Source organism: Microtus ochrogaster, chromosome 10 (genome assembly GCF_000317375.1).
Source record: "Microtus ochrogaster isolate Prairie Vole_2 chromosome 10, MicOch1.0, whole genome shotgun sequence".
Taxonomy (NCBI): domain Eukaryota; kingdom Metazoa; phylum Chordata; class Mammalia; order Rodentia; family Cricetidae; genus Microtus; species Microtus ochrogaster.
Genome location: NC_022016.1, coordinates 4,646,352 through 4,659,883, shown reverse-complemented (window position 1 = coordinate 4,659,883; position 13,532 = coordinate 4,646,352). Strand labels below are relative to the sequence as shown.

Below are 13,532 nucleotides of genomic sequence, written 5' to 3'. Positions count from 1 at the left end.
TCTCTCTCTCTCTCTCTCTCTCTCTCTCTCTCTCTCTCTCTCTCTCTCTCCTGCCAGCTCATCCAGATGTAGAACTCTCTTGGCTTCTTTTCTAGCAGTATGCTTGCCTGAGCACCACCATGATTCCTGCTCCAATGAGAATGGAATAAACCTCTAACCCTAAAAGACTTCCCCAGTTAAATGTTTTCCTTCATAAGAGCTGCAGTGGCCATAGTGTCTCTTCACAGCAATAGAACTTTGACTAAAGCAGTACCTGAGAAGAGGGAGGTACCCAGAGACCATGTAACAATCCCAAAGGTAAATGCTTCCAAAGAATTCACATCTCCATTACCATTCTCTAAAATGGGAGATGAAGAGGTATTACTGAATTAAAAGACAAGAGTCAGACTTGTACCTGATTCTGAACTCTGCTTCTCAGTGACTCCAGTCACTCAATTTTTTGGCACTAACTTTTGAATAGAAAAGGGGAAAATGAGGTTAATCAAAATGATTCTAATTCACCAAAGTGGTGGTGTCAGTGATCTATACTTTTTATTTAAAGTTGTTTTAAACTTTTGCTTCCCACTTGTGGAAAGGAACCAACAGGGTTTCACAGATTAATAGATGATAGAGTGCTGAGATCCTTGAGGCATGTGCTGAGTTAATGTTAATGGCAATTGTTATTAATATCAAAATAATAGTGGTGAAATAATCAGCAAAGTTATAATGAGAAGTAATGGTATTTGTAGTATCAAAAACAGAAAGGATGAGTTTAACATAGGCTAATTCTTAATGAAAGATGGCCACACTGGCATTCCCACCACTGTTTCTATTAAAGAGATCGTGGAAGAGGTGATGATATATTGCTGCTGATTCCTATGCTATCTATAGTGATAAGGGGGACTCTGCTTGTAATAACAGCTTACTCCCTTTCAAGAAGGCCATCTAAAGTTGCGTGGTCTTTTGCTATTTTAAGAGAGCCTACTTTTCCACATGGATAGAGTCTTCTCACTCTACCCTCACAGACGTTTTTTGGAAAGTGTAAAGAAGTTCCAACCCAGTTCATCCTTCCTGAATGACCTCAATGTCCTCAGTTGTTCAAGGAAGCCTTTCACGTCAGCAAATGCTGAGTCTTTGTACAACCCAATCAAACAAAGCCATTGTTCTTTTCTTTCTCATTGACTAAATATTTCTTTTAATTACCCATGAACTGCCGAATAACTGGCACAAAAATGTCTTTATCTTGTTTCTAGGGTAAGAAAAGATTTCTAAGTAGCTCTGTTGAGATTTGAAGAACATGTGTATCCATGTGCTAATAGACAAATAGAGAGGGAGAAGGTGGCTGGTGATGGAGAAAGGTGTTTTAGGAGCATTACGGAAAATGTTAAAGCAGAATGTTTCTAGGTGATTTTTAAAATATTCCTTAAGTCACTAAACGTCCTTATTTTTGAAATGTCAGACTATCATCTATAGGATACTTAGCTTCTAATAGACTGGAAGATTACATTTTTAAAAAATTCCATTAGGTGTATTAAGAGGATGATTTAAGATTGAAATTAACATATATGCATAGACATAGAAAAATAGAAGGACAGAATAAATTTTAAGTCAGTGGAAAGGTACCTGGCAGAAATATTTTGATGACTTCTAACTTTCCTTGGAGGGTATTAGCAGCATACTAGACTCTGTTGCATCCTGGCCATCCTTCCATCCTCCCCTCCCCCAGCACAGACTGCCCTGGGGACTCTAACTGTGCAAGCAGGCATCTATCCCATACCTGAAGGTCATCTGGAAGACTTGGCCTTGATTTACATGCTGGGTCCTGTTGTTGTAACCATGTAGCATCTCTCCAAAGAGGGTGTCATTGAATTTGGAGTCAGGTTTGAGGCACTTGGGTCCCTCGCAGACATCTGAGAGCATTAGACAGGACTTCCCATCTGGAGCCAGCTTGTATTCTTCCACACAACTGCATAAAAAAACAGTCAAGAGTTAATTCTACATGCTAGCTTCCTCCACTAGAGGTGACCTAAAACCAGGGCCTCCTTTGCCCAAAAACAGGTCATAGTTTAAGCACAGAGACAGCTATTTTGGCTGAAATCTATCTAGGGCACAGGTGTCTGGAGAGAAGCACATTAATCCTGAAAATGGATAAATTCAAGAAAAGTCATTTTTGACATTTTAAAGGAGTCGAGGGGGACACTGGCATGCACATCCACACATAAAGGAGATTTAAAAGCAGTTTTCCATGAACACACAGATTTAAAAAGTTTGACAGTCCAATTCAGAGGGAATTATCAACCAGTTTCTCAAATAAGAATCTATTCCCAGTGTATCTGTCAACTGAGGTTGAATACTGTAGGAAAAATTAAAGTTTATATTGCCCTTGTAACAAAGGTGACCCATCAGGATCATGGACAGTACGCATCGTTAGAGAAACAACCTCTGCTCAGTTATCAGTGTTAGTAGTCTCCCTGGTCTCTCAGTGTCTGACAGCCAGATGAGCCCTAGGCACGTCTTTGAAGCAGGGATGGGCTCCTTTGTGGACCAAAGAGACATCTGAACAGAGAGTGGAAATAAGATTTCCAATTTAAAGATGTATGCAGTGGAAAAGCGTTTTCTTACACGATGGCACACTGCGGTGGAGGAGAGAAAAGGGAGGGAAATGGAAGTCTCCATACCTGAAAATTCACACAGAAACTAGCAAAAACTGGATATATGTGCTTTCTTGATTCTTTCGTAATTATATACATAGAGTACCTGTGCATAAATTAACCATCAGGCAAGAGAATAAGCTGCATCATTGGAAAGACTCAGACAAATGTATTGTTAACTGCTTGGGGGCTGTGAGCATGAGAAAGTCACTGAGTTCTTTGGTTCCCAGATAGACTTCAATGGTGCTATCAAGTTCATTACTACTGTGGTAATCATGGTGTGCATCTATGTAGTAAGCCTGTCCTACTCCCTAGGCAATTCATATATCCATTTTAGTGCAAAGAGAAAAATTAATATCAACCCCCATGTTGAGCACATTAGCAAAAGAAGGATTTAAAGATGAAGTATACTTTAATCTGGGGCAAAGTTGGCTTTTAAGTTCACGTCTGTTTAGTAGCCAAGCATCTTCTATAGGCATCTTTTGTATTCCCCAAATCTTGTATTTGCTAGTTACACTTGAGGCTGGTTATAAAGTTACATTTGAAGAATCACGCAGTGATTAGAGACAGTGGAGATTACATAAATTAGACTCTAAGATGGCGCAGGAACTCATAGGACAAGTTAGTCTCTGTGGATTTGTTTGGATGGAAAATGCAGCCATGGTGTTGGAACTTGATGGATGCTCGACAATGTAGCTATGTTCCTATAAGGTAGTTGAAGGCACTGCCAACCAGACTCAAGACCACACTGGTGAAAAGTCAGGATATTCTCATGCATAAAACAAGCTGTCACTCTTTTGTGACTTCCTTCTGGTTGTTCAGTGTGCTGTGTTGAAATTTGGTTACCTTTCCAGAGGTCACAATTTCCTCTCCAAAGTACAGCAAAGGGCTGCCAGAAGGAGGCCTTGTCCAGGATTCTTGAAGTCAGTTCCCCACCCACCATCTTTCCCATATCTGTTAGGTACAAGTAAAGCCCACTCAGAACAGTTTCAACATAGCTGATCTGCATAGATACCACAGCGCCGAGCATATAGCAAATGTTTCGTAATGTCAAATCGCATCCAGTATCCCAGTAGGGCCCCAGTCAATATGAAGAAATGGTTTACTTAGTATAAACTGGGTAAGATACTTCTCTATCTCTTTCTTTACCCATTCATATACACAAATGCCTGTGCAACCATGATATATACTTGCAGTAAACATATAAACAGAATCAAAATGTGTAAAGTAAAATGTGGAACTTTATTTTCCTACTCCATACTTCCTGTACAACTATTGTCACTATTATCTGTTATATATCCTATTAAAACGTTTCCAACTCATTTAAATATGCATTTCTACATAAATATCACATACAATATGCATAGATATATAAACAAAAACGTAGTTAATTATATACATAAAAGTTCACAACATATTTTTCTAAGATGCATTTGTACCTAATGTTGCTTGAGATTTTTTTTCAAGCCAGTGACTTATGGATCTGTCGTTAAAATGGTTATTTGGCACTGTACAATACAAACATTCCATAATGCTTTTAACTAATTTTTGTTGATAGGCACTTTGGCCATTTGTAGCTATTTGTTATTTCAAATACTGCCAGAATGAAGATCTTTGTAGATAAATTACTGTACATATGTGTGTATTTTGTAAGACAGATCCCTAGAAGAGGAATTGCTGGGTCCATGGTTTATGAATTTTAAATTTTTGATAGATCTATTAAATGACCATTGGTAGAGGCTCCATCAGTTTACAATCCCATCATTGATGAATGAGGGACTTGATTTTTCTCCATTATCCATGTTCATTGTTGGCACTCTGTGATGGGAAAAATAAATCATTCCTCTTTGGATTTTCATTTCTCAGATGTTGCATCCTTTCCTATATTTCTTTCTGTGGATGGTACTTATTTTCTGCTTTGACCATTTTCCTGGTATGGTGCCTGCCCCTTACTCATTGGTCTGTATTTGTAGTGTGTATTTTCTGGATGGAACCTCTTTACTGTCCATATGCTTTCAAACTTTCTTCTACTCTAGGCTTGTGTTTTAATTTTGATTTTGATGTTACAGAACCACTGTTAACTGAGATTTTCTTTGCAATGTTTGGGAAACCATAGGATAAAACATTGTCTTTTTGTATATTAATCAGGTATTTTTAACATCTTTCACTATCTCATATACATGGAATTTATTTTCTGTGCAGTGGAGTAATTATTTGCTTTTTTTTTACATTTTGAGAATTACAAGCATATATATCATGTGTTAGTTTTTAATCTACCCCTACAAAATTAGTTATTTGAAATCAACAACTTTAAAAATGGTTAGACACTCACCAGAAGGGTCAATCAATTCACTAAGTGACTTGAAATGTCATTTTTATTATATACTAAGTAGGAATATACAGAAGGCATGCACAGTTGAATTTATTTTCTATTTAATATGTCTATATTACTAAAATAGGTAGTCATGAGCCATCCAACAAGGGTGCTTTGCAGGAACAGCTCTTAACCACTGCTCCATCTCTCCAACCCCTGGTAGGACAGTTTTGTGCTGGGGATTGCTTATACTATGTCAGAGAAAGCATCTTGCACCCTCTGTTCTCTTCCTGGGCATGCACTATCATGTATATGTAAGCTTTCCTTGTAACTGAGTGAACGAATCATGCCATTGTATTCTGTACAGTGGTATCTGCATGGAACAGATAAGAGTCATTGCCAGACATAACCATTCAAAGTATCCTCTGATTTTGGATCCCTATCCTTTGCTATTGATGGTTTAGAGACCATAGGATACTGGTAAGTACTGTACAATAGATGTGAGTGGCCGGATAAGAGATTCCTTGTTTATGCATGCTTCTGCTTTGGTGAAGGGCTCATTTGTTCCAGCAAGAAGGCTCATTTCCTCCTGACTATTGCAGCATCACCATGATTTAGAATCTTCAAATTTAGAAACAGAGCTTTCATGTCTATTCATCAAGTATTTTTTTTAAAAAAAACTTTTACTGAACATTCAAATTGTTTTTATCATAAGGTTTCTGTCTGTTATGGAAATATTCGCAGACTTTACAGGAGACACTCTACTTACAAGATTATAATCATATAGCTTGCATATTTTGGATACAGGACAACAAATTTCAATTCTGCTTCTGCTTCTCAGAAGCTGTGTACCCGTGACACACACACACAAACATCCTACCCTCTCTGTACCACTTTTGCTTATATATAAGTTCTTGACTTATAGAGCCACTGTACAGATGAAATGTATATGTCAAAAGAATTAATGTTTCTATTATCCTAATATTTTCCATGTCAGAAATGTTCCAGTTAGTTTTTCTATAACCATGACAGAACATTATGATCAAAATAACTTGTGGAAGAAAGGGTTTATTTAAGCTTACAACTTTGGTCATACTCGACCACCAAGGGAAGTCAGGGAGTAAACTCAAGGCAAGAATTTAGAGGCAAGAACTAAAGCAAGTGCCATGGAAGGAATGATACTGCTTGCTCCCAGTGCCTTGCTCAGCAAGTTTTCTCACACTCTACAGGACCACTTGCACAGAGATGGCATCACTACAGTGGAATAGGCTCTTCTTCATTAAGCAAAAAACAAGAAAATGCCCCCCAGACTTGGTCCCAGGTCAATCAGATGGAGGCGATCTCTTAGCAAAAGCCCCTTCTTACCAGATGATTCCAGCTTTTGTCAAACTGACAGCACCACCAGCTAGGAAGAGGAATATGATCGCTTTTCACCTACACTTTCTCATCATTGTAGTTCCAGAAAAGCTATTACTAACTTTGGGGGCTTGACTTTGGTACAATCAAACTAATTAGTTCTAATATGTCTACCAGCTTTGCCTAGGTGTTTGGCCACATGCTTGAGAGTCAGGGTTATAGCAAAAGCTGGGAAATTGTTCTTTTTGTTTAAGTTATACATATTTAAATCTCTCGTTTCTGCCTGTTTGAATTTTCTACATATTCATGATGCCAACTTGGAATTTTTGTTTTCTAATGATATAATACATTTTATCAAGACTTCCATGTGTGGTACTCTAACTATACACCATATTCTCATTAAAACTTTTACCTTTTGTGTGACTACAATTCTGTGCTTTGTTCCCTATTTGTTCATTTCTAATGTATTTATTTGTGATACCTGCCCCTTTGAACACGCTTTCTACGTTCTATTGCTATGTCTATTCCTTGTTCTTTTTTATTTGCTTATTCTTTTGTGTCTATTCTTTTCTGCTGCTTTATTTTGCAGTTTTTTTCCTTCTGATTCTTGAGTCAGGTGCTTTGTTTGTTTATTTTCAGTCTTTCTGGCTCCTTAGCAAATTCCACAGAGTTTCTGACTGCAGCTTTGTCTCCTAGCCAAGTCTAACATGCAACCCTCTTTATTCTAAGGAGGATCATTTCAGTTTGACCAACTTTTTATGTCCAGGTGGTACTTAGACGATAGGTTTTTATTCTCTCCCCTCTTCTGTACCTATCACACACACACACACACACACACACACACACACACACACACACACACACAGAGAGAGAGAGAGAGAGAGAGAGAGAGAGAGAGAGAGAGCAAAAGGAGCAAAAGAGAGAGAGAGCAAAAGAGAGAGAGAGAGAGAGAGAGAGAGAGAGCGCAACCTCAACCTCAGGTGTTGATCTGTACCTTCCATCATGCTTGAGAGAAGGTCTGTTATTGTTGGCCATTGTATATACCAGGCTAACTAACCCTTGAGCTTCTGAGATTCTCTTTCTTGCCTTACTGTAAGGGTAGGAGGAATACAGAAAGGCAATACTGTGTCAGGATGTATGCAGGTTTGGACATCTAAATTAAGACCCTCCACTGAGACATTACCACATCCCCAAAGACATGGTGCTTTTGTTTTGTTATTTTTCTTAAATTTCCAAATTGATCTGTTTTCTTTTCATTGTTGATTCATAATAGTATAAGATCCCAGTCTGAGAAGGTAGCATGCATAATGTACTTTGGAAAGTTCATTGAAATTTCACAGTGGTTTACTTAAGGGATACACAGGTATCAAGTTCTGATTTTGGAGCTAATTGCTCCTGAGTTCAAATAGAGGCTGTGTTATGACTATCTATATGACCTGATCATGTCTATTAACTTTTCTGGGTTCAGTGTCATAGTCTATTAAATGAGGATAACTGCAACCCTCAGGGGGCTGATGTGAGAATTAGAGATACCTTAGAGACAGTATAATATGGCACTTTGCACATAACAGCAAATAGTGTATCACCCATTGTACTTGTCATGAGTATTGTCATTTGCCTATACTAGGCCAGTTATGCTTTCTAGGGATTGTAAATCCTAGCTTCTAGCTCCTCTCTAGATCCAGGTTTTCTAAAGCTGCAATTGACTCTTCATTCCTTTCCCCTTGTTTGTCAAAATATAAAATTAGGAACTTTTTATGCGCTGTTCATTAGGAATGGATGATATGTACAATTTATATTGTTATATATGTAACTAATATATATACTATATAAGCAACATAAGTGCATTGCACATATGCAATCTACTTATGGAAAGCTCAGTCCTGTATCCACAAGAGCACATTATATAGATTACCTGACTTGCTACTTACAGCCTATGATAGATGTATTGAACCAGTGGTTAACCAGTCAGTGACTCTATTAGGGGTTGTGAAACCACTGCGAGGTAAGGACTAGTGGGAATGAAAGTTATGCCGCTTGGGTGAGATACTGAGATCCTAGCCCTTCTTTCTGTTTTTGCTTCCCTACTATCATCAAGTAAGCGACCTGTGTCTCTGTCACATTCACTTGCCTATCATATTCTGTGCCGTGGGTGACATACCCAATGGAGTAAATAAGTATTTACAGATTGAAACCTCAAAGTTCCTGAGTTCAAATAAGCCACACTGTAGTCAAATAAGATAAGTCCTTAGGAGATAGCTACAAAGGGAGTATTAGCTCCTAGCAGCTGGAAAATATGGGAGGAAGATTACTCTAAAGTCTCCAAAATGTAACCATCGCTGCTAGTGCCTAGATTGAGGAATTCTGACAGCTCGGGCTGTGTGGGTAATAAGCTTGCATTGTTCTTAGTCACTGGGTTTGTGGGGACTCACTGCACACCCACCAGTGGGAGCTTCACTCTCATAGAGGAGTACTGCCCTGCTCCCACTGCCCAAGGAAGAAACCAAGGATTAGAGAGCAGAGGGGCTATTCAACACATGTGAGGAGTTGGACCCAGGGTGTCGTACCTGAAGCTCTGCCTGATTATATGTGGATATGAGTCTATGTGCACAATTTTAGCATCAAAACTTCACATTACAGGGACTTATCTTTTGCTTCGGGGCGGAAAAGGATTATGGTTCAGCAAGACAGGAAGAAGAGAAAGAGAAAACAAAACAGCCTGGGGTAATCTCCGCAAGACCCTTATAGACACAGGGCAAAAAACCAGATTCACTAAAGCAAATGATCCTGTGAGTTGTGAAATGTGAACAAGACTCTCCCTCAGGGCACCTTAGCACATAGAAAGATTTATGGGAAGGTCTGTTTAGCTGCTGTTTGCTTTTTAAATCTTATTTCTGTATGATGCCACATAATTATACAGCTTCTTCAGAACATTCTGTTGTCGGGGAGGCTTTTCTTACAGACATTTGAAAGAGCGTGGGCTCACAGGAAAACAGCCAAGATCTGCATGAAATTATATATTTATGCATATGCCAAATGCAAAACATGAAATAGGCACGGGCACAGAGTGGGCATTCTAACTGAAAGCGATGCCTGCACTTCCTTTAATATGCTTGTCACATCTGAGATGTCAGAGAGCGCATAGGGATTTGTATGGAGCCCCATGAAACTGTCTCTGTGTCTGGTCAATGGCCTGCTTGCTTATTTAACCTTCATAGTAATGTGGACATGTGAGCACTTTCATTCTTGCATTGCCAGTAAAAATTTGAGGCTTGGGATACCTGACTTCTTTGACCAAGGTCACATGACTACCTGGGAAAACGAGGACCCTGACACTTGTCATCTCAATCCAAATCCAGTGTTCTTACATCTTAGCACAAAATGCCATCTCTAATCATCTTGGGTTTTCAAGGAAAAAAAAAAACCCAGAAACCTACAGAAAAAGGTCAAATTTTCAAAACACATACTTTTTACTTTTGTTTTTATGATTTTTGGATTGTTTATTCCATCATTTCTCATTGGTTTATGGGGCTAATAAAATTATTTACTGAAATACTAGAAAATATTTCTTAAAATAAAGAAGGGAATAAAATACTTATAGAAAGATTGAAAATAAAAGAAGTTAAGGCTAAACGCAATGGAAAAAAATGCACACCAGAGACTTGGACCAATATAGGATGAACTCAGAATCTGATGACCATGGTAACACAGGAACAGGCTTGCTTTCGCTCACTCAGCAGGGTCAGTAGCCATGGCCAGAGTCTGGGACCAATATAGGGATGAACTCAGAATCTGATGACCATGGTAACATAGGAACAGGCTCGGTTTCACTCACTCAGCCAGTAGCCATGGACCTCAACAGCATCATTCCCACTAGTTAGCATTACAGGAGCCTCTCTTAATTGGGAATCTCAGAATTGGCCCATTGTTAACCAAAATGAAGACCTGTAATGGTTTTTTTTTTTTTCATATAGTCTTGGTCCTAATGTTTTACTTAAAGAAAAAGGTAAGTTTGTTGAGAAAAAAATCATTTTGGAAGTAATGTACTCAAGTATATTTGGGAAAAGATGAAAGAAATCAAAGAAAAAGGAGGAGCAGGGGAAAGAGAAAAAAGAAGAGAAATGGAAGGGGACTGAGTGAAAGGGAGAAAGGAGGAAGGGAAGGATGACAGCTTCCACTGGATGCTCAAGGCTAATTAAATAGTATAATTTCCTCTCTACAAGTATAAGAAACACTAGCATTTCACACTAGGAAGGAAAAGAATAACACTTCAACTCTGTCAAAATCATTAGTAAAGCATTAATTTGGAAATGCATGCATTTTAATGTACATACATTTCTCTGCAGTAGAACTCATCATAGCACTGTCCACAGATACATGAGAAACCTGAAGGACAGACTTTCCTCAATGAACCTCACACTCAGCTGTTTCATGTTTTGTAAACCTTGGACCACTTTTCAGAACCAGCATTTCCCATAGCCTATAAGAAAGTGCCTTTCAAAACCCATTAGAAGACTTTATGTCTTTCCCTCAATGTGCTGATAATTTGAAAATGTTTAATGAACAGCACAATGCTGTAATATTTGATAAGAATTTGGCATCAGATATTCAGATATATCTCAGTTGTCTAACTTGCTGAGACCCTAGGTTTCATCCCAATACTAGAAATTCCCCTCTAGCATGTAGGCATCCAGTGTTAACTCAGTGCTGTGATTTGAATGTAAAATGTCCCCTGTGAGCTCATGTATTAAACATTTAGTCTCTTGCTGGAGGTGCTGTTTGGGAAGGGTCTGGAACCTTCAATAGCCTGCGCCACTCCCTCCTTTTTCTGTTCATTATCTGCATCCAGAGAACCAATGTGACCAGCTGCCTCAAGCTCCTGCCACCAAAACTTCTCACTAAGGATGGATTGTGTTCCCTTTAACGTAGAGCCATAATAAACTTCTGTTCTCTGTAGTTGCTTCCTGTTTAGTTTTGGGTCAAAGCTCTAGCAGAGTGTCCAATATGGTTAGAGATAGCATTTACTTCTTCCAGCTCAGATGCAAAGGGAGAGAGGTCTGTTCTAGCCCATTGGGCAGAAAGTGTCACAAAACAAGGGCTTGAGTGGATGACTCTACAATGCTCACAATCATATCATGTGTCTCTAGTCCCTAGTTCAGTATTGTCTAAATCCAGCACAGACATTAGTTTGGGGAATGAAAATCAGGAATTCCCATTAGCTGCAGATAGTACTCACATGCGTTTGTCTCCTCTCCCTCTCCAAATCTTGTCAACAGAACATTCAACCCAAAGGACAATTAAGATGATCTGAGGATGGCGTGCTTCAGAGCCCAGGTGTGTAAATACACTTTCTTTTAAACAAATTTCTAAGATCAATTTATCTCATCTGTCTGAGTGTTTTGTCTGCATGTATGATTTTAAGAAACACATGTGCCTGATGTCACAGAGGTCAGACAAAGACACCAGATCCCCTGGAACTGGAGTTACAAATGGCCACAAGATACCATGTAGATGCTGAAAAACAAACCTGGGTCCTCTAGTGGAGCCACAAGTGCTCATACCATAAATATATTTTTATTAAAGTTGGAGTTGAGACATACTTAGGATAGTTCTAGTCTAAATTTTCCACTGAAAAGTAGTTTATGTGGCTGTGAGCCTTGATTTTCTTTCTAGCCACCCCGAGAAATATGGAAGCTCCAAAGCTGTTGAAGAAACTCTCACCACTATTTACAAGGGAACAAGTGGGTAAACGTCTCAGTTAATAACACCAAGAAATTACACACCCCCAAAGCAGATTAAAAAAAACAAACAGCAGAATCTTTTTCTCAGGAAAAGATAACTATATAATCGCCTGTATTGTTTTCATGTGTTTTTAAACTGTTTACTTCCATTGCCAAGGAGCACAAAGCTAAATTTGTTCTGTTGAGTGATTTTCTGCTGTCAGACTCCCAACACTATTTTCTCTCCTCCCCTTCCATTCCTTAGACATACTCCTGCTTAACTCTATCTTTATATTAGCAACTTACAAAAGTTGTATCAGATTTATGTGGATATAATTAAGTTCTCTTGGAAATGTGTGTGGTAGACATTGTAAACACATCCACACAAACATAGCACATAAATGCAGTTGCTAGGCAACTTGCTGGGGTCTTCACAGAAGGCAGTGCCTCCCCATGTATAAGATTCAATCTAAATGTTTCAGATTAGAGTCCAATTGGAGTCATTGGACCTACCCCAAAGCTTCTGCCAGCCACAATGGTTACCTGGCCTCTGCTCTATTCCCATCCATCAGGACCAAGTGAGGACTCAACAACCTGCGCTCAGTATTCTACTTGTTCTTGGTGGGCAAGAACTTGTGATCAGTGCTTCACTACATTGTTAGCATCTAATAAAATCCCAAACACAGAGAGGACACAAGGAAGCCCTTGAGTCAAGCCTTAGAAAAGAGTAGTGCTGATACCGCAGGGGTTGGAATGAGAGTGACTCCCATATGCCCATACTGCTTGAGAAGGTTTAGGAGGTAGAACCTTGCTCTAGCTGGTGTGCCCTTGGGATAGACTTTATACCCATGCCCCCCTCCCCCCTGCTTATGGATCAGGATGCAGCTCTCAGCTACTTCTCCAGCACCAAGCCTGTCTGCTGCCATGTTCTCTGCCATGTTGATACTGGACCAAACTTCTGACACTGTACAGAAGCCCCCAGTTAAACACTTTCTTTTATAAGAGTTGCCTTGGCCATGGTGCCTCTTCACAGCAACAGAACAGTGACTTAGACGGGCACTCAGGTGGCTAAGAAATAGCTCCTTTTCTCAAAGGGTCCATAGTTTTATGATACAACTAAAACACGTAAGTCAGGAATACAGGAGGGGTTTCCTAGATAGGAAACTGTGACAAGATGTGTTGTTCTGGCAAGAGACAGGCAATCCGGGCAGTTAACCAGAGATCCAGGCTGTAAACTATGTCCAGGTATCATGAGTAAAATTAGGTTTGCCTCAAATGGTACGCATGGTAGTGCACGCCAGTCATCCAAAGCTTGGGAGGTGGAAATATGGAAGAGCTGGAATTTAAGGTTTTCTCTGGCTACATAGTTAGCCCAAAGCCAGCTTGGGCTTCATGGGATCCTACTTCACTCCTCTCCCCAAATTACAGGCAAACGAAAGTATTCCTCTCCTTTACCAGACAATGGGTAGAAATGAAAAAAGTTTAGATTATTAACCATATAGTTTATTGAGT

At 39.2% G+C, this 13,532-nt stretch overlaps 1 protein-coding gene across 4 annotated transcripts in view; it reads right to left on the bottom strand.

Moving 5' to 3' along the window:
• Window positions 1-13,532, bottom strand: part of Astn2 (astrotactin 2) — a 1,041,512-nt gene that overhangs the window by 372,862 nt on the left and 655,118 nt on the right. For all 4 annotated transcript variants that reach the window (XM_026782391.1, XM_013348224.2, XM_026782390.1 and 1 more), the window contains one exon: window positions 1,757-1,945. In XM_026782391.1, coding sequence (XP_026638192.1) covers window positions 1,757-1,945 — 189 coding nt within the window. The remainder of the gene's footprint in view (window positions 1-1,756; window positions 1,946-13,532) is intronic.